At 37.6% G+C, this 25,708-nt stretch overlaps 3 protein-coding genes across 3 annotated transcripts; all 3 read right to left on the bottom strand.

The window, feature by feature from the left end:
• Positions 1-13,209, bottom strand: LOC107702236 (jun dimerization protein 2-like). The gene is made up of 5 exons (XM_016504483.1): positions 13,192-13,209; positions 12,762-12,877; positions 3,855-4,072; positions 1,330-1,434; positions 1-750 (listed from the first exon to the last, which is right to left on the bottom strand). Exons 2-5 carry the CDS (start codon positions 12,850-12,852, stop codon positions 565-567), a joined length of 600 nt encoding a protein of 199 aa, XP_016359969.1. The 5' UTR covers positions 12,853-12,877; positions 13,192-13,209; the 3' UTR covers positions 1-564.
• A 6,572-nt stretch (positions 13,210-19,781) lies between these two features.
• On the bottom strand, positions 19,782-22,531 carry LOC107702235 (proto-oncogene c-Fos-like). Its single transcript, XM_016504482.1, has 2 exons — positions 22,464-22,531; positions 19,782-20,651 (listed from the first exon to the last, which is right to left on the bottom strand). Exons 1-2 carry the CDS (start codon positions 22,518-22,520, stop codon positions 20,025-20,027), a joined length of 684 nt encoding a protein of 227 aa, XP_016359968.1. The 5' UTR covers positions 22,521-22,531; the 3' UTR covers positions 19,782-20,024.
• A 267-nt stretch (positions 22,532-22,798) lies between these two features.
• LOC107702237 (proto-oncogene c-Fos-like) lies at positions 22,799-23,778 on the bottom strand. The gene is made up of 2 exons (XM_016504484.1): positions 23,576-23,778; positions 22,799-23,043 (listed from the first exon to the last, which is right to left on the bottom strand). The coding sequence occupies exons 1-2, from the start codon at positions 23,678-23,680 to the stop codon at positions 22,813-22,815; spliced, it is 336 nt and encodes a 111-aa protein (XP_016359970.1). The 5' UTR covers positions 23,681-23,778; the 3' UTR covers positions 22,799-22,812.
• Positions 23,779-25,708: the final 1,930 nt, after the last annotated feature.

The following is a 25,708-nucleotide window of genomic DNA, read 5'->3' as shown; positions in this document are numbered from 1 at the left end:
ATAGAGGTTATGAAATTGTTGCATAAAATGTATCACATCTAGTGATAAGTCCATGTACAGGAAATATAAAAATCATATATATATATTTATATACTAGATAACTATAATAAATTGGCAAGATGTAAACAGTTCATACATATGTGCATACATGACGCCTGCGTCAGAAAAAAAAACAAAATAACGCAACTGAAGGCAGCAAATGGTGAATAAACACTGAGACAGTCCGTGAAGAATCATCCAGTTAACATGGCAACGCCACAACATGCGTGTTTTCATCCATTCAGAACAACCTATAGACAACTCTTTCCAAACACCTAAATGGACTAATACAAATAAGGCACTTTATGACCAAAAAAACTATCCCACAAAAGTTTCGCAACTGCCAACACACAGGCCATCCGTGTGTTTTTCTTTTTGCTTTGTTTAGTCTCTAAACTCCAACCTCGCAGGTCAGAGACGCCATTCTCTCTTCCCTAAAATGTCCAAGTGCTTCAAACCAAGTGCTTCAGCTAGCTGGAGACGAGCTGACCTGTAAACAGTAACATGGAAATGCGTGGTTCCTTCTCATTTGGCCTCCACCTGCTCCAGCAGAGGGTTGGCCTCTTTCTCAGGCGTCTTGATGCTGTCTGTACTCACGATGCAGGTGGGCCGATGGCGATTGAGCATCAGTATGAGCTGCTGTCGTTCGTGCTTTAGCTCCTCGATCTGTGCTTTCAGCTCCGAGTTCATCATCTCTAGACGCTCAGATTCCTTCAGTGAAGAGTTGAAGGCACATTAATACACTCGTGCTATCTGTTGATACAGAACTGAGGCCAGTGTTGGGGGTAACGCAAGTTACGTAATCAGATTACTTATTTAAGTTACTAGTAAAGTAATGCATTCAAATATTGGCGCCCAGGTGTGAGTTCAATAAAAAGTAATGCAATTAGTAACTATTTTATGGAGTAACGCAATATTGTAATGCATTACTTTTAAATGTACAAGAAAATATCTTTTTTATATGACTTTTTAAAATCCGTAACGCCAGTTACTTTGTTTTCCCATTTATTCGCTGACATCTGTCCCGTGTTGAGAGAGATCGGGAGTAAGTGCAGAGGCAGAGACATATTACTTTTGGGATTTTTGTTATTGAAAATAAACAAGCAAGTCTATCTCAGGTGACAAAGAGTAATGCAAAAGTAACATAATGCATTACTTTCCACAAAAAGAAACAAAGTAACGCAGTTAGTTACTTTTTTTTTTTTTTTATGAAGTAACGCAATATTGTAATGCATTACTTTTAAAAGTAATTTTCCCCAACACTGACTGAGGCTTTTACAGACGACTTACCCTTTGTAGATACTCTGTTCTTTCTTTCTTTTTGTTTCGACATCTTGCTGCCGCCACTTTGTTTTTCTCTCGCCTTCTTTTCCTCCGGTCTTCCTCTTCATCTTTCTGTACGAGTGGCAACAGCAAAATAAGACAATTAAGGCTTTCTATAGGTTTTTATACACTACATTTCCTATGTGCCAATAAAGTACTTCATTTATTTAGGAAACCAGGTTATAACATTCAATTCACCTTTAAATTCAAGGAAGTTGCATTCAATATAAAAATAAATAATAAGTCAATAAGAGTAAAACTTTTGGAGCCAAGAACAGCACATTTGTCTCTGCTGGTAAACTTATAAACAAGTTTAAGTAGTCTGATCATTATTTACAGCTTAAATACTTTTTGACCACAAAGTGACATTGCATTTTGTTCCATGATGATAATTCATTTCTGGTTGCACTTTATTTATATATGTTACATAAATCAAAGAAAAACGGACAGATCTTGAAACCTGTTAATTTCAAGAGAGAAAAAGCTTCCTGTTTGCCATCAGATTGTGAAATGCAAGAATTAACTGAAATATCAATAGGCATTTGCTGAATGAAATCTGTAGGACGTGTATTAAAATATTCAAATGTTTTGAAAATGGTAGAAAATATAGCCAGTCATAAATGTAATGCACTCAGTGTGTTAATCAGCCAATAATTAGTCTGTATGAATCAGTGCTCTCTTAACTTGCTGATCACATAAACCCAGCATTTTAGCCTTCATTGGAAGTGAGTAATAATAATGCAAGTCATGGGGTTTAATACAAACTTCTTTGTTAAATAACATTCAATCAGTCTGCATTAAAGGAATAGTTCACTTAAAAATGTAAATTTGCTGAAAATTTACTCAGGCCATCCAAGATCAGGGTGAGTTTGTTTCTTCATCAGATTTGGAGAAATGCAGCATTGCATCAGTGTCTCAGCAATGGATGCTCTGCAGTGAATGGGTGCCGTCAGAATGAGAGTCCAAACAGCTGATAAAAACATCACAATAATCCACAAGTAATCCACACCACTCCAGTCCAGCAGTTAACATCTGGAGGAGACAGAAACTGAAACTAATCCAGCATTAAGACGTTTTTAACTTCAAACCATTGCTCGACTGTAAACGGTGCTTGATCTGTGCAGATTTCTCTCCTGATTCAGACCAGATGACTTTTTCACTGCAGGAAGCGTTATTATGGATTATGGACTTTATCCAGATTTTCAGATTATTTTAGCAAAAGCAATTTCAAAGATTTCTTTCCTTTGTCTTCTCCAGATGTTAACTGATGGACTGGAGTGGTGTGGATTACTTGTGGATTATTGTGATGTTTTTATCAGCTGTTTGGACTCTCATTCTGACGGCACCCATTCACTGCAGAGCATCCATTGCTGAGACACTGATGCAATGCTACATTTCTCCAAATCTGATGAAAATTTACGCCTTGAGGGTGAGCCCATTTTTTAGCTAACTTTTAATTTTGGGTGAACTATTATTCCTATAACAGTAACAGCTGTTCAGTCAGCATGAATGCTCGTCCTCCACTGTTTTATTAACTGTTCCCTCAAACAAGAATCTGTTGCTATTCTCAGTCAAAATACAAGTAAATGAAAAGGCAGGGAACATAACTTAAAAATAAATAATTCAATATAAAATATGTAATTATAATTTAAATTAATTTTGAGATGTAACTGCATCTTTAAATTATTGGCTAAACAGTACAAAAACATTTGTACTGCTTGTTCTGGTGCTGAAGTATTTCATGCATTTCAAGTATTTTATTTATCTATAAAACAAGGTTTTCCTGTGATTTTATATCTCATCTCCTGTCAAGTCTATAAATCATTAATAAGGCCACTATGGAGTTTTTTTCTTCTTCTGTCACTGTGTAAAAATAGCTTGATATGGTTGGGCCAACTAAACACTATATTTTGCTTTAATGTTTCATTTGTGCTTTACTTAGATTCACAGCTTTTTAATTCAGTCTTTAGTTTGAACAGTCACTTTCTATCCACTAGATGGAGTCACTGTAGTTTGGTAAGAATGCACAGTATTGTGCCAGATGTGCATACTAAAAACATGATGCAAGATTTACTTCCTAACTTCATTCAGAGATTTCTAGTTAACTTCACAATAATCACAAAGAAACGGCAAGCACCACTTAAACATGACATTTTGAAGCAGAAACACTGAAGTAGTGTTTTCTTGTCAAATGCACTCTAATAACTTTGAAAAATCATTTTTTACAGTGCATGTACTGCAGACGTTTGGAAAGCAATATCAAATAATGGACTGAACAATAATGCACATTTAATAAACCTGACTAAATCCAGATGATTAAATCAGTTTACAGCTCTGCTATCGGGTTTGGGTTTCCTGCAGATGAATCATTTAGATGCTGCATATACGAAACAGGCCTCACATACTGATGTGCACTAGTTCAATACAACAGCGCTTTTTCCTAAAGATGCCCCTAAATTTCTTCCTCAAGCTAAAGGATGAAAGGTGCTCACCTCGGCTTTAATAGGGAGCGTCCGCTTGCCCAGCTTCCCCAGTAGATGTAAAGGGGACAGCATGGCCCCAAGGTTGCAGAGGTCGGCGTATTTCAGGTGTTCAGTCAGTGTGGTGGCAGAAATGCCTGCTAGAGGGCCCAGACTGGGCAGTGAGCCGGCGGTCACCGAGGGGTCCGGTATCTGTCCCGGCATCATGTCACAAACGCCTGTGACCACAGCTGCAGAAAAGAGTCGAAGCATCATGAGAGAACTTGTCTTTTGAAATGTAAATTATTAAAGCAATAAGCCCCAAGAAGCTAACAATGCCCCTTAGCTGTTATAAATTCACTGTAAACCACAGCTTCACGGGGCGTATTGCTTTTATAAATAAAACGGTTATTCCATATACGTAGTAAGGTTTCACAAAATAAAACAGAGCAAATAAAGTGTAATGATATTAATAAAAACAGTATTCTTCCACCAAACAATGTAGTTCCTCAGAAACAGTTGTGGTTCCAACAAAGTGGTTGCCGAGCAACACACAAACGTAAACAAAGGTGTGTGTTTGTAGAGTAATTTACAACAGCTTCGAACGTGGCTCAGCCAATCAGAATCAAGGACCGGAACTCTCCATTTTATAATTACATTTAAATTATAATTCAGAATTATTAAAGAAAAATTCTGACTGAAGTTAGAGTTTGATTACTGTACTACTACTAAATATATTTTAGATTATATTCTCTATATATCATTTTTGCATTTGCATTTGCTCTGAAATAGCTTAAAATTGTTATGTCTTTTTAATCAAAGGGACCAGCATTTCAGCCAAACAGCCGCTGTGGCCCATTACATGGCTAGTTTTCTGCACTGTTTTCACTAAATTGACAAAAGGAAGAATGACATTCATATAAGCTATATCACAATACGTTAAACAGCAATATTTACTAGAGGTCGACCGATTGCACCCTAGGCTGTAAAATTTTACATTGGGCATTTTTCAGTGAAATGTTTGTCTTTCTGTGGCTCTAATAAAGTATGCTTCATATAGAGAGCTATAATTTAGATTGTGCTTTTTCTTTCCGTTTGCTCTGTTTTTTGTTTTTAACACCGAACTTCAAACTCATCTATGCGGCTTTGTTCATTCTTGAAGTAAACTTTTGCCCGTTTGGTGATTAAATCAACTGTTTTAAACCGCCGCTTGAACTGAACGCGACGCGTCCGGTGTTTTAAGATTAATGGAAGCTATATAAGTAGCTATTATTTCTAGTTAGAGTGTGTTAATTTTAACATTTACTATTACTAATGCATTTTTAAATTACAGTTTTTTTTGTTTTTTTTTAAGCTTTTTTTTTTTTTTTTAACATTAGTTAAACTATGACCTAACTTTAATGATCAATACATCAAGCATAGTTCAGTACAGTTTTTTTTTTTTTATAGTAAAGCACTATTTTTAGTAGGGATGTATGATTCACTCAACTCGCGATTCGATTCGATTCACGATTTACGAACTTTAATATGCATTATACAGAGGCAAGATGAAAAGAAAAAATACCATCTAAACTTTTCTAAAGACAGTAAGTTCCCCTCAGACATGCATTCATATAAACTCCTACACCTAACTGAATCACGATTGGTTTAGCATCTCAACCGATTTGAATCGTCACGTATTTGAATCGATTTTCAACCGGCTCGCGGTTAATCGTTACATCCCTAATTTTTAGTATCCAGTATCGGTTAATTAATCGGTATCGGCCAGTGTAGTCCAACCTAGCTATCAGTATCGGTAAAATCCACTATCGGTTGACCTCTAATATTTATCAGCATACTAACATATTTGAATATAACAAATAGGCCACTGCATTTCTGAATGATGATGCAAATTAATCAGAGATTTGAATCAGGTCATTCAAACAAGTTTGAATGTACATTACATTTACATTTATGTATTTAGCTGACACTTTTATCCAAAGCAACATACAATAGGAGAACAAGAGCAATCTGTCATAGAGCCAATGAGTTATGTTCATCTCACAGCAGCAAACATCAGATCAGCTGATGGACAAGAATGATCAGAATAAGTTTGTTTACAAACTCGTTTATTTGGAATACAGATTTATGAATTTTATCTATATAGTATTAGAGGATCATATTGTATTTCTGCTAATAATCTCCCTTTTAATAATTTCTGATTTAACTCCTGTTTAAATCCTGAATAATTACATACAGAAATATATTGTGTCAAACATACATCAAAAATATATATAGGTCAAACTCTATATCCTACGCAAATGAATGATAAACATTACCAGCATCTCCACATTACTTGTCAAATATGTGTCCTGAAATCATCACACACAGCACACTGGGTCATTTCATTAAAAAATTGGCCACATTTGTGTAAGTACATTTTATTTGGATTAGTTGTGTCTATTACTAAGATTACCAAGCTGTGCGGCGCTAGTTACTGTGGCAATGGAATCCTGTAAAAACCCCCGTCAAGATAATTTGCAATCTAATTCCTGAGAGACAGCGCTTATTGTTCATTGATACACTTTGTTGTCAGCAAGTATTACACTCTTCAGAAAGCCAAACTACCAGAAGACTTCCTTACAGTGAAATTTAGCTGGAATACACGCATCACCTTCAAAAGGAATCCAAAAGTGATACAAAGTCTCTAAATGCATTTAACGACTTCAAATACGCATCTGTCACTGGAATCCATTATGCAGACTTTATCCGACAATAATAAAGAAATAACCAAAAACATATATATTTTTTAAATTAACCAACAGTAATGCTGTATATAACACACATGTCCATTGTGCCCATGCACTGCCCATACAGTAAGATATCCACTTACAGTCCCTTGGCAAGAGAAGCTGCTCTTTTCCCCTTTTTTATGAGAGGCACAAAACTAGACCCAGACACATTCTCCTTTAAGCCGTGGAGAGAAGTACTGAGCGCGTCAGCCAAGATCTGCCCGCTACCAATGTTTCCTCCGTCCAAATCTGTGCACTGTCAGCCGAGAGGAATGTGGCCGCAGAGGAACAGGACAATGTCATCGGCCTACATCAGTCCTCCTCAAATCAAAACCTTTCAGATGCAGTGTGCATTCTGTAGCTTTGAGAGAGCATTCTCACAGCCTGCTCGATGAACTACAGAGCGACCAACTACCAGTGTTGGGAAGGTTACTTTGGAAATGTAATAGGTTACAGATTACAAGTTACCAGTTTAACCTGTAACTGTTACCAGTTACAAGTTTTAGTTATCTAAAATGTAACAAGCAGTGTAACTATTTCAATTACTTTATCAAAGTAATGTAACTGATTACATTCGATTACTTTTTGATTACTTTTCTAAATTTTTATGTTTTCAATTCACTTTCAAACATTTAAAGCAGGCAGGTTTAACCTTACAGTAGCGCTCAACACTGATTACTCTCAGACTTTCACAATCCTTCACCACTTGAATTAAGATGATAATAATTTAATTTTAAAGCACAGCCTTCTTATGTTGAGATCATTCTGAGGTTAAATGCAGATTTTAAAACCATAACAAGAAATAGTTTAGTAGCTATGATATTGCTTTTGAAATCAAATCTTTGCATAGCTATGACGGGAAACACTGGCATCTAACAATCGCTTGGAAAAAAACAGTTAATCTTAAAAAAAAAAAAAAAAGTATATACATAAACCCAAATAGGAAATAAAACAGTTATCGAATAATCATCTGTGTCCTAAACTCCTGAAACATTGGTGTCTCTTATATTAGAGCAGTCACTGCAATTTATGAAAGAAATCAATCAAATCTGTATTTGTGTGAAAATATTCAGATGTAACCCCTTTTGTAATCGTTAACATTTTCAGAAGTAACTGTAATTTAACGACACATTTATTCTCAGTAAATGAAGTAATTTAGTTACATGTAACAGTTACTTCCCAACACTGCCAACTACACGAAAGCTCTTCTTGAAGAAACGGCCTCACGATGACACAAGAAATCACTGCCATATGTGAACCGCTGCAAGACACACACAACACTTCTGACTCAGAGGAAGTTTAATTAGTCTTTGCTAAGGCAAGCTATCATTGCTCATACCGAGAGTTAGTCATTTAAACAAATCCCTAACCCCAAGTAGACTACTAACACGGGCACGTCGCTCGTCATGCATCATTTCTTCAATGATGCAGCTTGTTGAGGTGTAGTGTGCTTTACTTTTAACTTCTGCCAGGCGGATGATAAAATGAGTGAAACTGTTCCATTCAAGAAAGGACCGAGTCAAATCTAGAGAGCTTATGATGCACCAAATTACAGCAACCAATAATATACGGCTGGAAATGTATTTTTTTAGTTTCAGTTGAAACGGTGCAGCACTTAATCAATGGCTTGTTTTGACACCGTCAGTGTGTATTTTGTTCCCACCACGTAGATAAACTATAACAGGTGAGCATGTCAGATGTGTGGATGCTATTGCTGGATTTACTTTTGTGCTGTTTTCAGTTAATGTGACTAAACATTATCTGTAGCGCACCTGTCATCCAATAATCCACAACAAGCTTTGTGCTTTGTTACGTTTGTTATAAAACATACTCTCAAATGCTGGCAATCTTACGATGAAATACAAACAATAAATGTGGTTTCGACACTCTTTACTGTGGCGTAACAATCGCTGTAGTGCCTCAGTTCAGAAGGAGTTTAAAGAAACAGAACAACTTACTGAAATGAATCATGTCTCATGTAATCGATCAATCAATCAGTGTTTCAACCGCAGAAAAACGCCAGTAAACCAACTTGTAATTAAACAATGTCATGTAATGTTACATTTACCTCAGGAAAGACATTCAATGACTGCAAAATCATTAGCTAGAAAAAATAATAATCAGAGAGGCACTATATTATGAACTTTTAGTTTAGTCCATTTCTGTTATAGTTCCTTCCAGTTCCTGCTTTTCTTTATTTGTCTTCGTGTGGATAATAATAAATACATAAATACATTATATTTCTTCATCTTCGTCGTGCGCTTGTCTTCTTACACACGAGAGTGTGACAATTACATATTCGTTGTGTTTAATTTACCTGTTATCTTCATTATTTAATGTATAGGGCTATGTTTAAACTAAAACGTGTCACAATTTGAGTTGAATTACTGAAATAAATGAACTTTTCCACGACATTCTAATTTACTGAGATGCACCTGTGTATATATATACGTATATATGATTTTTGAAAATTAAAAAAAACGGAGTTATCTGTTTTTGCTAATAAACTCTTCATTGATATATATAAACGTAGTCCTATATATTATATAGAACTTTTTCTAATTTTTTGATGATTAAAAAAATTATTAAATAATTGATTATTAAATAAACTCTAGTTTTCTTTTTTCAGCTAAATTAATATTTTAGTTTTGGTTTCATTATAATAATAACAATAATAATAATGTGCATTATTACAAAATATCAGACAGACACACATCCCAGAAAACCCTAGCAGCCTCATAGAAATAGTTTTAAAAACACTCAAAAAACCCAACCGCACAGCAGTTTTTCATAAGCCTCACTTGCATCTTCTTCAAAAAATCTAGTTCACTAATTTGGAAAGAGTTTCGGAGCTATATTTGTACTTGCCAATGATCAAACCGCCAAATATGAGACATCATCGTACCATATACTGTTTGCAGCATGCTGCAGCAATTAAAATATAGTCATCTGTACAGAGTGCACACTGTGCAGTATTCAGTATGTAGTCAGCTTATATTCCATACAAACTGAACAACTAACTCAAACCCTCCTTCAGTCTTTATTTCTGCCATATATTAATCAGGATCATGTGATCAAGCATGTTTCATGAGCCTGTTGGGCTTTCAGAAGGTGTATGAGGTGTGCTGCCTTTCTGTCTATACACACACACACACACACACACACACACACCATCAACACAAGCCATCTCACTAAAAGCCCCAATGGAAAAACGATTTCCACCGTAAAATTCACCATCTCTGAAACTTTTAGCACACTCCCAAATAAAAGTTCATACGAACCAGTCAAGACAAGTATGTATTGAGGGAATGACAGCATGAAGGATTTGGAAAAATAAACAGAATACAACACTGTTCTCTTTGTTTAGATTTGCACTGGAAAGTCCTATAGAGCGCCGTGATCCAGAGCCTGAGAGCGCTCTCTCCGCTGCCACCGTTAACTCATCTTATATTAATACTTTGCTCCATTATCACAGATAATGTGTCGCTCTAATTGATCGCTCGCCCCATTATTGTGGACAGCAGTTCTGCAAAGGTCCAGGGAGGAATACGGCGTAAGCCACAGATGTGATTTGATCATGCTGTTGTCCAAATATAATATGGACAACAAGCAAAATGAATACAATAATCAATCTATGTTCATGTGTTAAATTCAGCACAACACACCCGGAGAAAGAGAGAAATTATGTTCAGCTTTTGAAACTATACATAAAAGAGTTAATAGGAGTTTAATACGAGGTTCAGTAGTTGTAACAAGTGTTGCTAAAATGGTCCAGTGTAATTTAAAGCCTGTATCTGTGTGTGCTGTGCATTTACATGCTTACCGGAGTATCATATTGTTAGCATAACAACATACTAACTTCTTACTGGAATCGATTGAAAGTCGAATCTCTCAAGTGCATAATGTGTGTAGTGCTACTTCTGCCTCTGTACAGCATCAAATCAGTCATTCATGAAGTCCTACAAGGTAAAGCACAATGGAAGCTTTTCTGAGACATAAAATCTGAGTCATTTTTCCACTCTTTCTAATTATTAAAGTGACTGCAATTTCATTCTACATCAGAGCTTCAAAACGGACACTAAGCAAACCTTTTAGCATCATCAAATGAAGTTTAAATTGTTTTTTAAATATGTTTAAATATATATGATATGGTGTGTTCTTAAATATGAAATATGTATGTGCTTTAAACAAATCTGAAAACACTTAAATATAACCACATTTAAAAAAAAAACATTTTAGATGCTTGATTCTGTTGCTTAAATTAATTTAGTATACATTAGTTTAATTAAGCATGGCGTGTTGCACTGCAGGATGCTTCTGTTATAACACGACACGCTCTCCACTACACTACACCAAATGAGAATAACACAAGCAGAAGCGATGGACAAACAGTAATGCTACCAGTTTCTACAGTACAGTGCTCAAGAACATCAGTCAAAGATTTACAATTGGATTTGGCCAAAATGAAGTATTCTCCAATTTTAACAAGACTAAAACTAATGAATTTGAATGCAACCTTTCTGTATGCTTTTAGCTCTATTTAACACATTTAATCGCAGATTCTGAAAATGTCTCCCCAAAACCGGTTCTGAAATCCCAAAAGCCTCTGCTGATGAGTGAGAGTTTGTGTTGTGCACTCTGAAGTCCAGTCTGTTCACAGTGACATGTATCTGTGTGGAGTTACTGTTGATCAGATCACTGCATACAGCTGTGTGTCATAAGCAATATTCCTACATTCGTCAGCGCCGTAAAGGTCCTTGTCATTTCGTTGCATTATGCATGCAGTTATAATAGCACTGTTATGCAATGAGAAGCAGTTTCACACATTGCTTCCAGATTTTATCGCCCACTTCTTTGTGAGTGGAACTGAAACCCTTTTCTGAACAACTGAAAATGCTTGCTGCGCATTGTTTATCTACAAAGAGCACCGCAGTTCATTTAACTTTAACTGAAGTTTTAGATCATGTTGTAAATAGATTGAGGCAGAGACACCAATATCACATTCAGATGACAGATATCCAACGGCACTGGAAATGCTCAGTGCACTCAAGGAGAAAGCATCACCCCAGGCCCTTTAATTGATATCAAATGCAAATAGAGACCACAGATATTAAAATATACACAAAGCTGATCATATGAACTATTTGAAGTCTGTTTGAAATCTTGCTTTCCTTAAGGTTCGAGATGCTTTTCGGATCATCTCAAACTAAATGCTGGAGAACATGATCATCTCGTTTTGTTCATGTCAGTTCTGGTGCTGCATCTTTTGTTTTAAAACATTAAAGCAAAAGATACACACAATAAATACTGAACTGACACATTCTCAAATTCAAATGTAACATTTCACTCAAACTGTGTTTTTATTATTATTATTGTCCATTTTTATTTTATTTTTCCCAGCAAACTAAAGCATTTCATTAGTGGTCTCGCACTTTTGTTACTTGCTGTATATTTGAACCTCTTATATTGGATATATTTGAATTTGAAAAAGTTCGTGTGCACAGTTAGTAGCCTACTCACGCGCCATTACCACACAAGCATCTCACGAGCCTTTGCATGCACGGTGACAGCGGACAAATAATGTGAAACAATAATATAAAGATACTCAAAATATGAATGTGCATATGCACCACGCCCTGCAGTGACTCAATGATCTCAAAGCGGAAGTTTCTCTTATGTAACATGATCTTCAGCTTACAGCGGTGTTGAGTCTTTCTGTCCCATCATCATCATCATTAACGCGCTATATTAGGAAGTGAACATTCCCTATGTAGGCTACAACTAGAGATGGACACGGCCGAGTGAAATGCGTTCAAATCTGGAAATAAAGAGATATTTAAGTTGCACTTGCGGTATGCAGATGCAGCAATAGAACACACTGCTGTTGTTGAAATATGAAATACCCACTTTACTTATTTTGCAATGAACCATTTTGTGCATGCACACACTCGGGCCGTGTCTCAAAACCTAGCGAGTGCCCTACACACACAGCATTTTAGCGCTTCTCAGGCGCGAAGCCTCTCACGATGCCCGAAAATGCTGCTGCGCGCCGGAGATGCGCAAAAACGCGCTCTGCCTAGGCGGCTCTCCGCGCTTTGAGACGCGGCCATGGAGAAACGCAGCGGCCGGACTCGAAGCCGTGCAAAAGTTGCCAAAGTTGCGCTCTTACCTGACTTTGGTCTCGAGGCGAGCGAGTGGAATCCCTTTGTGACGGCAGCCGGAGGTCGCGAGTAGATCTTGAAGAGCGGGGATCGTTGCATCAGCTCGGGTCTGGAGCGCTGATCCCTGATCGGGAAGAGCGAGGAATGCGGAAGTCAGACGTCAGCAGGGAGGATGAGAAATGAACTGCAGGGAAAACACACATGGAGAAGTGGAGAAGCGAGGAGCAGGCTCGCTCCACCCCTTAGAAACCAGAAAACAAACATGCCGTTCACCGTCAGCGCTTTACATGCTCTCGGCTGCCAAGCTGAAGTTCCCTCAACAGTACTGTGCTGTGTGCCAGGAGCGTTCGTTCATCGGTACCGCTTCAAAAACTCTCCCCTTATTTTGTTATTATGGATGCATGCATATTGCATTGATATAAATTGTAGCCTATTTACCTGCAGATGCATGCGCAATAAAGAGTTGCTTATCGTTGACAGATTTGCTAATGTGGTCGGGGAAAGTTACTTTTAAAAGTAATGCAACGCAATATTGCGTTACTCCGTCAAAAAGTAATTTTATTACGTTGCTTAGTTACTTTTTATGGAAAGTAATGTGTTACGTTACTTGTGGGTTACTTTTTAAATCTGGACAGGGCTTGCTTATTTGTTTTTAATGTAAAAAAGTTATTTTACAAAAGTAAAAGCCCTTTCACAACAACAAACGTGAAATGAATACGCCTCAGGCTGAAGGAAATGTAAATTCACGTCTGTACAGTAGGCTAAACAAATTGCATGAAGAATATGATGCAGGAGAAGACAATTCAACACTATTCAGCAATAACTAAAATGAAACAGAAATGTGGCATTTTTGCTTAGTACGGTTGAATTGGATAATTGAAGGTCAGTAGCAAAGAAATTGATTAACAAAATGGGATTAAGTACATAAAGGATATTTGTCTTATTTAACACATTTTATTTTTGCAGGTTTGTATAATATTCTGAGTTTGACTGTTTTTATTCATTTTGAGCAGTGTTGGGTAAGTTACTCAAAAAAAGTAATCCACTACAAATTACTAATTATGTCTTTAAAATTGTAATTTGATTACATTACTGATTACTGCATTTAAAAAGTAACCAGATTACTAATTACTTTACTTTCAAGTTACTTTCAAGTTTACTTTACTTTTCAAGTTATCAATCCTAAAAAAATGCACTACAAAGAGAAACTCGTAGTTCTTTCATTAATTTAATATTGACTGAAAAATGACATAAGTATTGTTTGTATACACTCCCAATATCAACAAAACTTTTTATATACGTGAAACTTTTTAAAAACGCAAGGGAAAAACTTTTCCGTTTTTGACTACATCGTTGTCGTGTAAACGTAGCCTAAATCTGTTTTTGTGCTTACTCCCGACTTCTCTCAACATGGCAACATGAGAGCTGCCAATCAAGACATGGGAAACAAAGTAACTTGAGTAATTTGAAAGAGTAACTCAGATGTTTCCTTCTAAATGAAAAAGTAATGCGTTACTTTACTAGTTACTTTTAAAAAGTAATCTGATTACATAACTTGCATTACTTGTAATGCGTTACCCCCAACACTGTTTACCTTGTTTGCTCATCCAGTGTTCCTTTCACTTTCAGACTTATAAAGGATCCCGTTAAAGTTTGAGAAACCGCCGCAAACGATTCAGTGCGTGAGTGAACTGTCTGAATGAACCCGTTTATATAACAGGCTAAACAGCTGATAGAAAACGCTCTGAAATTCTATCATCAGGGAAACTATTTTCTCAGTTCAGTATATGGTAATCTCTCCACCATCAGACAAGCATTTATCAGGAGCCTAATTACTGGGGTACAGCGGTATTTCATTGTAAAATGAGTCTAGCGACGCCCTATACCATATCATAGAGCTTACATTGGTTTCTCTAAAGTACTTCATAAAATACCATGGCACTACCTTGGTATATGATGTCCAAAAACATAGTAGTGGGCAATCAATTTATCTTCAGTCACGTGGCTTTTTTTCACTCATCTGCCATATTTATGGTCATAAGTGGGGCAAAGTAATGGCGGTGAATACAAAATCACTGAATAACACTGAAACATTTTTATGGATCTGAAATTGCACAGACCAAATCTAACATTTGTGGGCATTTATATATATTTAATCCATAGTTGATCTCCATAAACTGATGCTATACGCAAAAACAGATAGTTGATTAAATATATAGGCTATAAATGTCTGTCTATTAGATTATTGTTTACTTGCTTTTTTAAAAACTTTAGCCATTGGTTTGATTGGCATGAAACTTCAGCCCAAGACCATCATGACAAAAAGTTATCAAAATAATTTTGATTTATTAAAGCGTTGCCCATTTTGATAAGATAACCTCTGCTCAATGCAGTGTCGACTTAACAAAACCTGACACACAGTGTGCTTCTCAATACTCAAACCACTGCTTTCTCATTTCCTCACTTCTCCGTCCTCCAGCTCTTGAGCTGGAAATCAGCAGAGGTCAGACATCTTTAAGGATATCTCAATTTGCTTAACTGCACCATGAAGAACGAGAAGTGAGGAAGCTTCCAGAGGAGCAGACCAAAAACCCAAGGATGAAATGTTTGATTTTTAGGGTTTTTTCAGAAGCTGCAATCATGTCATGAAGGAAGATTTTGTTTAGTACCAGCAGCATGATGTTAGAATGCTTGTACCATGACATTTACATGGTACTCTGGTTCCTATCCTAATGGTACCGTGGTACTTTTTGATGCTTTGTTGGATGTACATGTATAACGTGAAGTGTGAAGAGTCACTCGCACTCTGTTGAGTGCTTCTCAACATCGGCAGTCGAGTGAAGATTTATCACACACGCCATGACATTTGTAGTTGTTACTGTTGTTAAATGCCTGCTATAAACCTAAACACACATGAGTAGATCTATGTGATAATCAAACACACTCACACAAAATTATAAATACAACATTTAAACCAGTTACTAAGTTAGGATATAAAATTAAGGTACTGTTTAATGATCTATATAAGCATGTTGGAGATCACAGATTTCTTTGCAAACTACCACATGCATTAAACTCAGGAGATACTGTAAGTGCACCATTGTTGTATAAATTAATTCCTTTGCATTCTTTATTGTCTTTATTGTCATGCACTGATGCCAAATTATGAGATCTAGAAAATTACGCTAATGAGAAAAGGTCTTATCCTGTGGCTCTGACAATATTAGTATCACAGCCTTCCTCGGTCAATCACACGGATATAAACAGTGATTTAGAAATAGCTGCAATCCCCTCTAACAATCAGATGTACATTATATTTTGGCTGTTTTCTAAGAATGTCCATGTGTACCATTTGTGATATTTGGACACTGTGTTTACAAGAAAAGGGACATTTAGTTATTATGGGCTGCAGCCCAAACATATCGGCCCAATGGCCCATGTCTGTTAAATTATTAAATGACTCTTGTCTTTGTCAGGAGTATCTCAAGATGGTACATACCACATTTTGAGTGAGTAGGACACTGACACACATTGGATGCACATTGCTTATTTAAGACATTTCTAATGAAGATTAATAAAGCAAGATGCCCTTTTAAAATATGTGAAATGCATAGTTTGTTTAAACTGCAGTGGTAAATATTGTAACAGATGTGAAGGGGGAAAATGTATATATGTTTTTATTTTTCACTGCTTACTGTAACCTCTCGCTTTCGAGCTTCACCAAAGTCAGGGATGGTGCTGGCAAGAAGTAATCTAAAGGATTTTGATTTGTCCAAATGTTGTGAAGATGTAAGCAAATTAATTCATTAATTTCCGGCATTGCTGATTTTCTTCCTAATGCAATGCCCAAACTTAACAAAACGTGATACATACAGACCACAGGACATTCTGAGGATGCATGGCAAGTAATGCCAATATTGCGCCTACAACAGAAAATCCTTAATAATGCAGTAACCTTATGATCGGGTTAGTTGGAAATTGGATTGCATCTTCTTTGGTGGACGTCCAATATAACATCTCCTATATGACTTGGCGGTGTAAAAAAAATAGCCAGCCAATCATAGTTCAGTAGCTAATGATGTCAAATCTGAATGAAATCTTCTGTGCACAAAATCCAAATCTCTCAAAACTTAGTACGTATGGAGAATATGCAGAAGGAAGCATGCTTAGTTTCATGAACGTCTGATGCTCAGGGTGCTGACAGTAAATTCTAAACTATCAGACATTTCATCTGACAAATGATGTGAGACTCATGTTATCCACTAGATGTGATGGATAAGAAATCTTAAAGGTCTGATCTTTGTCTTGTCTCCATTAGTTACTGAATAACTGAACATGTGATATATAAATGCACAGAACCGGTTCATTTGTTCGCTGTGGTGCTCTGACAATAGTTTTATATAATCACAAGAAATCTGTGAAATGCTTATAGATCATTAAATGTAAATTTAACTTGCATATTTCCCCCAGTAATATTGTAAACCTGTTTGTCAAGTTGCCAGACGTGATAAAATATATTGCAATTTTATTTTTCTCTTTTAAAATAATATACAGTATAGTGCAGTATTTCTAAATAAAGATACAATTATTTAGTATTATGAATAACACATTCTCCTATAACCAGAAAAAAGCTCAGGAAAAAATCTGCAGACCAAGAATTTAATACACCATGAAATTGTTTTTTTTTTAATACAAGTTTTTTTTCGCTGTAATTTTTTTAAGTACGTTTTTTTTATGAAGTTTGACATGCTGAATATGAAATTCATATTACTATTTGTGTGTCATTAACAGTGCTCATGAAAACTAAAAAAAATATTTTGACAGCTTATACAAGCTAATCTGTTATTACTCATGCATAAAAATGGCATACATGCATAATACACAACAACAGTTTAACATTGTTCCAGAAAGCACTTGAACGTGACAGTATATTCCAGAATGTTACAGAAACTTCTAGAAAGTTCCCATCCTTCCAAAAGCAAAATATCTTTAAAAACCATATCTGTACTAAACCTGTCACGCCCCTGGACTCTTTGTGTTGTGTTTTCATGGACCTGTCTGTGTGTGTTTTTGCTCCCTGTGACCCAGTTTCTGTCTCCCGTTGATTGTGTTAATTTGATTCCAGGTGTGTCTAGTTCTTCCCCCAATTATCCTGTTTAAAAGCCCTAGTCCTTTCAGTCAGTGTTTGTCGGTTCTGAACGTCAATCTATGTGTCTCCTCGTTCCTCGCTCCTTGCCTCCCGAGAAGTGTGATAGAAGAACCGACCTAAACAGTTACCTCCGTTTGTACCCTCCATTTTGCTCCCAGTGTTTTTCTTTCCATTGTGTCCCCATGGATCCCTTCACTCGCCCCGAATTCCTCCTTCTCCTGCTGGAGCAGGGAGACAAAGCTCTCGAGGACCATACCAAACTGTTCCTGTTGGTCGCGAACATCACCAGCTATCCGGACGACGCGCTCTGCTCTTTCTATGACGCAAGCCTGAACGCCCAGTGCAGAGCGTTGTCGTCCGAAGATGGTCCTCGGATGTCTCCTACGTTCCCCGTGTGATCATTAAAGACTGTGAATTGAAGTTATCTCCGTGTTTCCTCGTTCCTCGCTCCTTGCCTCCCGAGAAGTGTGACAAAGCCAGTGTTTCATGATTAATGATAGAAGTTCTAAAAATGTACCTGACCTAAATATTTACCAAAATATTGATGCTACATGAAAATAAATAGTGCGATAATAATTAGTACCACAGAATTACAGAACCATACAACATTTAAGTGAAACAAATTTTTGTTACATTGTGTTATATAACATGTTTTAGTAACATGACAATTTGTTGTGTGTTGTGTTTTTGCATCGCAGCATACCTATATTATAATTTGTATGATTGAAATATTTTTTTGCAGGCATCAGTCAACATATCAGTCAACATCTGCTTGTTTTTGTACACTGGAAAGCAGTTGTAGGTGTTATTAGTGTACAGAATACAAAAGCTGTGTACCCTTTTGAGCTGAAAATGTGTTTACTTGGTTGTTGTAGCTTCAGTTCTACAAAACATTGCACATTACAGTCCAATAGTTCACAGTCTGAAAGGATAAAAATCCTTACAATTTTGAGCTCCTTTACTCATTTAAATTGACTTATGATATCCTATAACATGCAACTCATCTAAATTTGAATGTTTATCATGAGTCCATGTACACATCTTATGATCACATATCTTATGACAGTACTCATTTTTACAGAGGGGTTTTCAGACTTCTCTTTCAGTCTAACAGTAGGAGGGAGGGATTTTCTTTGGAAGCCAGTTTTCTCTAGTGTCTGTAACCTGTTTTCTCAAACCCTAAATATCACTGAAGATCTGAGATGGATGGCTGTTACAAAATTTCATTTAAAAAACGACTGATAATTGCTTTTGTCTTTATTTGTTAGAACACTGAATTAATGTAAACCCCATAGTCTGCAACTCAACATCCTGGTGTAAGGATGACTGGTTTAGCAGAGTGAAAATACATGCCAATTGTTAAGCTCTACTTTCTATCCACAGTTTATTTCGAAACAAAGGACACAAGAACACCAGTGCATGACTGTATATCGTGAATATTTATTCAGCAATCAATGCTCATTTCGTTCTTTTCATTTGACAAAGAAGTCAAATTTAAAATGTAGAAAAATAAATTATTATAAAATACATCTCCATCAATATAGCACTGGATGTTTTCATGGAAAACTCTAAACATTTAAGAACAATGTGAAAACACAGTCGAATGATGACACTGAGGTATGCGATAACTCTTTCAGTTTGTTCTGTTTCTTCATGTCATTCCAGACAGACTGATGATAATCAGATCAGATCTCTGTGTGGAGCACAAACTAATCACACTGCATTATTACAATTAATGGCAAAATTTCGGGTGCGGTTATCTAAATCAGACAAAAATGCAGGTGCGAGCGGTTGGCGGGTGGATCATTTATTTGAAGCTGCGGATTCGGGTGACGTTTTAGCTCATCCGCACATCACTAATCTATATATAGTTGTCTCGTGCATGCTTTTCAAACCAGAACATAGTTCATATCTGCTCATAAGATAATTATCCATGCTCTTGTATTTGGGCTACATCAAATGTCTCTGGAAGAAAGTAAACACCCATCCCGCACACATTACATGGATGCAGCCATTGAACAGCTGGCTTCACACCAACATCACACACCTGGACATCATAACACCGCGATATCCAATAGATATTAAGAACAACGTCGTGACATTACATCATCTACGCTTGCATTTATAAGGCAAGAAGGGTGGGAGAGTTGAGGATGTCGACGCTAGTTTCTGCTTTGGTCACGCCACCCTTGCAGCCCTCCAGTCCCTCGGCCAGGGAGTCCAGCTCTGGGCAGGCGAAGGTAAATACGGACAGGTAGTTGCTGCAGGTGGGTGTGGATGTGCTCACCACCGGGGTGCTCAAAGGTTCGAGATCATTGGCCACAGACTTGTAGAGGGTTTCCCAGTCCGTGATGCCCAGCGAGCCGGTCAGGTCGATGTCGGGGACGGAGCGGGCCGTTTCCGCCGAGATCCGGTCGAGAAGCTCGTCCTTGACATCCAGAGAGGGCTCGAGGTCGCACAGACTGACCTCTGCGCTGGAGCACAGAAGGATGTTGGAGTTGCCGGAAATGGCGGTGGACGGTACCATGGGGATCTCCAAGTCCTGCGGGCCGTCCTCGGGGAGTTTGCTGGCCGCTTCGGAAGTGGAGAGCGGCTGGGGAGACTCTGGAAACAGGCAGTCCAGCTCTTCGGGCAGCTGGCAAAGAGGTTTATGAGTGGCGAGGACATACTCCAGCCTCTCCTTTTCCTTCAGGAGGTTCTCGATTTCAGCCTGGAGTGCGGCTTTGCCCTCTTCTAGCTTGTCGGTTTCCTGGAGAAACGCAAAATAGACTTTAAAAATGATCGTGATTTCAACGGTAAAAAACTGTGAAAATGCTACAGTAAAAACCTGTTGAATGGTTAATGGTAAGTTCCCCTACTATATACGGTGAAAAACTCTAATAGACATTTCATGTAATTTTACGGTAAAATACCGTTTTTAGAAGTGGAAAAAGAATGTATAATTTGCAGTTAAAAAAAAACATAAATTGATGTTCCCAGAATTCCCTGCGTTGCATTTCAAACTGGATGTCTCTTCTTAGTTTTTGTAGTTTCCTAATTATGTTTATTAGGGTTCTATGTTTCATCTAATTTTGTTAAATTAATGTTTATTGCATATTTATAAGTCATATAAGTTGCTTTGGATAAAAGCGTCTGCTAAATGACTAAATGTATATTACAGTTTTATTCATATAATTTATATTATATATAAATATATTTAATATATAAAACATAACATATTTTTCTGAAATATATAAATGCATGTGTGTGAATTTATATATACATAATACATATACACAGTACACACAAATATATTATGTAAACAAAAACATTTAGACAGTTTTTTTACGGTAAATTTTACAGATTTTTTTTTTTACAGTGTAGGATTATACCATAGGCAGATCAAGAGGAATTACTCCAGAGATCTAAAGGAAAAACATCATTCATGTCGTTCTAAACCTTTTTGGCATTTACATTAGTGCAATTTTAGCACAATTTTGCGGCAAAAACCTCCATTGTCTATTGCCAATAGTGTGGCAATGCATGAAGCGCCACTCTCTCAAGCTTTCTACCGACGATCAGTTTGAACCTGATGCGAGATCTGCATTCTCAGTCATGTGGATTCCTATTGAAATGACTGGATGTCACTTTTAAACATTTTCAAAACAATGGTAAATGTCAAGCTCCAAAATAACAAAACATTTGCACTTTAAGAAAATCCAAAAAATGGGGCCCAATGTACCAAAATGAAGGAATTTTATCCATTTATATATTTTTTTTCAGGTGTTTTCCCCATATTTTGAATTACGCATTGCATTGTGTGTTTTAGGGCTGAAATCCATAAACTTAACAGAAAAGACACCGATACATTTCTGTCAGGATGTTATCCTTTTTTCAAACGTTTTTTTTCTTTCTCCTTACACAGGTTCTTTATTGTCATGAGAACCTTTAACACCCATGAAGCTTTACAAAGCATTCCACAAAATGTTCTGTAAAAACAGAAAGGATCTTATTCTTGTTATTATCTTATTAGATTATTAAATGCTCCGCTCTCACACTAAAAAATGGTTCTTTTAGGAACTGTTCACTGAAAGGTTCTTCTGCGGCATCTGTGCAAAAACCTTCTTTCGGAAGTGGCTACATTGTGTGTGAAGAACAGACCACTGGTTTGCTCTCTACTGTGACTCTACAGTTAAATATGGTGCCATTGACGTCAATGAATGGAAAAAATACTTTTTTCTATTACAATATCTTTTCCTATCTCATCTCAATATTTAGACCCAATTATAAGCCACTGGTAGGTGATTGCTCTGTTTGCAACAGTAAATCAAGAGTTTGGGGCGAATGTTTGAACCCATCATTATTTGAATTTCTGTTTTCTGACGCTGGAACGACACACTTCACCTTTAACATTTGAGTCTGTTCTCACACAATGCTGTCTGTCACACGACTTCGGAAGAAGCCTTGGACAATGGCGCAAACTAGCATGGTATGGATAACTTTTTTTTTTAAATAGAATGTTCTGGATGAACTGGAGATTTCGAAATGAAACCCTTATGTTGTGAATGATGTGTGCACTCACTGCCTGGAGGGTGTCGGTGAGTTCTCTCCGTCTGTTGCGACACTTCGCTGCAGCCATTTTATTCCTCTCTCTCCTGATCCTCTTCTTCTCCTCTTCCTCCGGAGAGAGCTAGTCAAAGCCAAGATGAATTGCACTCATTACCATCTCGAAGAATCCATGCATCCCCTGCAAAAACGCTTGCCTTCTATCGCCAATTCACCCCAAACGCGTCTTTCTCTGCAATGCGTCTAAAAATAGTCTATTGTTGCAGACTTGCTGTGACCTGAATATAAAGAGGATGCTGCTGGTCTAGGCAGCATGCCAAAGCAAGAGCTGCATCCCCATCAATCCCAGGCACACGCTTCACAGATTATCGCGCGCGCCAAACACGCAGCAAATGCAGAACTGTTACCTGCTCGCTCTTGCTGTTGCTCTTTCTGGCAGCGCATTTGCCCTTGTTCCCAGCTGCTTTGCTCTTTGCCGGTTCATTGCTTTCGGCTGTACCCAGAGACGGAGACTCAGACGTGATTATGGTCGGCTGGACCATCCACTGCAGGTCTGGCGTGCTGGAGATCGCGGTGACCGTCGGAACGAACGAGCCCTGCAATTGAGATGGAAATGTGATCATTCTAGCGACATAAACACAACACTGATTTATGTGCATCTGCATAGCCAGGTTTTCAAACGTCACTTTTTAATATCTTTCGAGTTTAAGACTCGTTCTTTAAATACGCCCGAGCGTCTAAAAATAGCCTCCTGATCAATATTTAACTTTTGCATTGTCTCTGACGTCAATGCTTACGCAGGGCTGCTGTGGGCTCTCCTCAATGGATTTCTTTTTCTCAATGAACACCTGCATTTAGGCTATACACCATGTTTCGCTGCATTGCAAAGGATGCGCGACAAAACATCACATTCAACATCAGATAAACAGAAAAAGCGCACACGCGCTGCAATAGCGTGCTATTCAAAATCTATGACTGTTTAAGGATAATGGCCTAATAGGCTATCTGTTGTATTTTTCAGAATAATATACATATAAAAACAATGGCATCCAAAAACAAACATTTGCATTATATATCAGCAGTTAATCCACGTGCACCGAATGCATTGAAAGTATAAGTCTTCTCTACCTGTGCGCTGCTGTCCATCGGGGCATCGGTGGGTTTGCTGGAGCCGGGGTCCCCAGGCAAAGAGCACGAGGAGTCCGGATCAGTCTTCGCTTTGCTCAGAAACATTTCTCCAGCGCGCACGGACAAACTGTTGACTAGATTCCAGCGCTTGCGGTCCAGATGCCTCGCTTCGTGATGTCGGAGCCGCTCTCTCCAGGTTTATAAACCTGGTCAGTGACACTCAGCTCCGCGAGCGGCTATTTATAGTCCGCCTGGATTTTATGAATGAAACGGACCGTACCATTCCGCACGCGGGGAGCGCCTCTACAGAACACGCATAGACAACAGCTTTCTGAGCACATTCGCGCATGTTATCGCTTAATCCGTATTGAACTGAAATGTCGACTGAAACAGAAGTCACTGTGGCAAAGCTGCGCGCAGTGAATCGATAACCCCTGTGAGGACGAAATGTGGCCCGTGCCACATATTCATTCATAAAATTCTGATGGACCCTGATATGCATGAAGACATGCATAACGTCCTTATGAATATGATTTATGCATATGACGATGATCATTTCATGCAAACTGAAATATTCCACACTATACGTTGATAATCTGATAATGTCTTCTGTTGTCATGCTGTAGGCTATAATTCTGCTACAGTAGCCTATGTGAAAATGAGGCAGTGAAAGAAAGACAAAAAGGATATTGGACCAACTCTATACTGCTTTAATATAAATAATTTTATGAGTGATTTTATATTTTGTTATTCCGTGTTGCAGTTGCACATAATTAAATAGATGCTCAATGTGCCGTCTCCTGACCCCTCCAGTCTCAGCATCTGCACCTCTCGCGCGTCACGCGGTGACGCACACTGCCAAACAGGAAAATGCCCATATAAGGATAAGTACGTGTCGGGGTTCCAGCGCTGAGCGTGTGTCTGGCTGAAGCTGCTGCTGCTTTGGGTTTTGTGCAGTGCATCTGCGTTTTCCTCAGTGACACAAATGCGCAGATAGCAAAACATAAGCTAAAACATAATGTTCATGATATTCAAAGACCTATTATTGAAGTAACCTTGAAAATTCCACAGAAGGTAGGCTACCGTGGCATTAATGAAAAAGAACAAAGAAAACAGATTATTCTCTCTATTTAGCAACCAGCGATGATGAGTGAATGCGTAGCCTATATGATGTAACAATCTAAAGGTAAAGAAACTCGGGTTGGCACATTCGGTAATATATAGCTTATAACGGCTATACCTTTATATTTCAACGTAATTTTTAATTACTATTGCGATGATAAAATTCCATCATTATTGTAGGTAAAATATTATCAATGCAGCTTTCAATCTAAAATATGTAATTTCCATGATTCGTGCAGAACTGGGGAGTTTTGACGGCGGCACAAGACCGCTGGAGAATTCTATGCATGCGAATTATAGACAGATATTTAAATGTCAGTCTTGTGTGAAAATGCTTTCGCTCTGCCCATCGCCAGCATGCGCTAATATGATCTGTTGGCTAAGTGACACCTGCAGATATAAATGTAAATTATAGAATTCATTTAGAATTTTAGTGATTTTTTTCCGGAAATGACTCCTGCATTAAGTGAAGCACAGCTCTGTGAGTCTACTACAACCTGAGAACATGAAAATGTAATTTTCATAAGGGGAATATTATTAGATAGGCTTCATTTTTTATAAATTGCTCCATTTAAAAACAAACCAACAAACAAACATACATAAATAAATAATAAATAAATACATTTTTTCGGACTATTATTTCATGTCAGTCTTTGCAGGGTTAAAGAATACACTATTGCTGCGTTTCAATGTGCCTACTTATACTACGCCCTTAAAGTATGTACTATTTTGGTGAAGAAAAAGTAGCCTACACACTTTTGAGTGTGTAGTAGAAAAGTAGGCAAGCTTTGGGACATACTATCAGGTCACACAACTGCGTCTTTAACAGACGCTCTGTCGCATAGATACACGCACCCTGTCACTGTAAACTGGCCTGTCAATCATCTTGTCACAGTTAGCATCCTCCACATTGCATTTCATTTAAAGGGGTCATATGATGCGATTTCAAGTTTTCCTTTCTCTTTGGAGTGTTACAAGCTGATTGTGCATAGATAAGATCCCTGAAGTTGC

This window comes from Sinocyclocheilus anshuiensis, unplaced genomic scaffold, assembly GCF_001515605.1.
Source record: "Sinocyclocheilus anshuiensis isolate Anshui unplaced genomic scaffold, SAMN03320099.WGS_v1.1 scaffold598, whole genome shotgun sequence".
NCBI classification, from domain to species: domain Eukaryota; kingdom Metazoa; phylum Chordata; class Actinopteri; order Cypriniformes; family Cyprinidae; genus Sinocyclocheilus; species Sinocyclocheilus anshuiensis.
The sequence above is the reverse complement of the archived record's forward strand: the minus strand, read 5'-3'. Positions and strand labels throughout refer to the sequence as shown.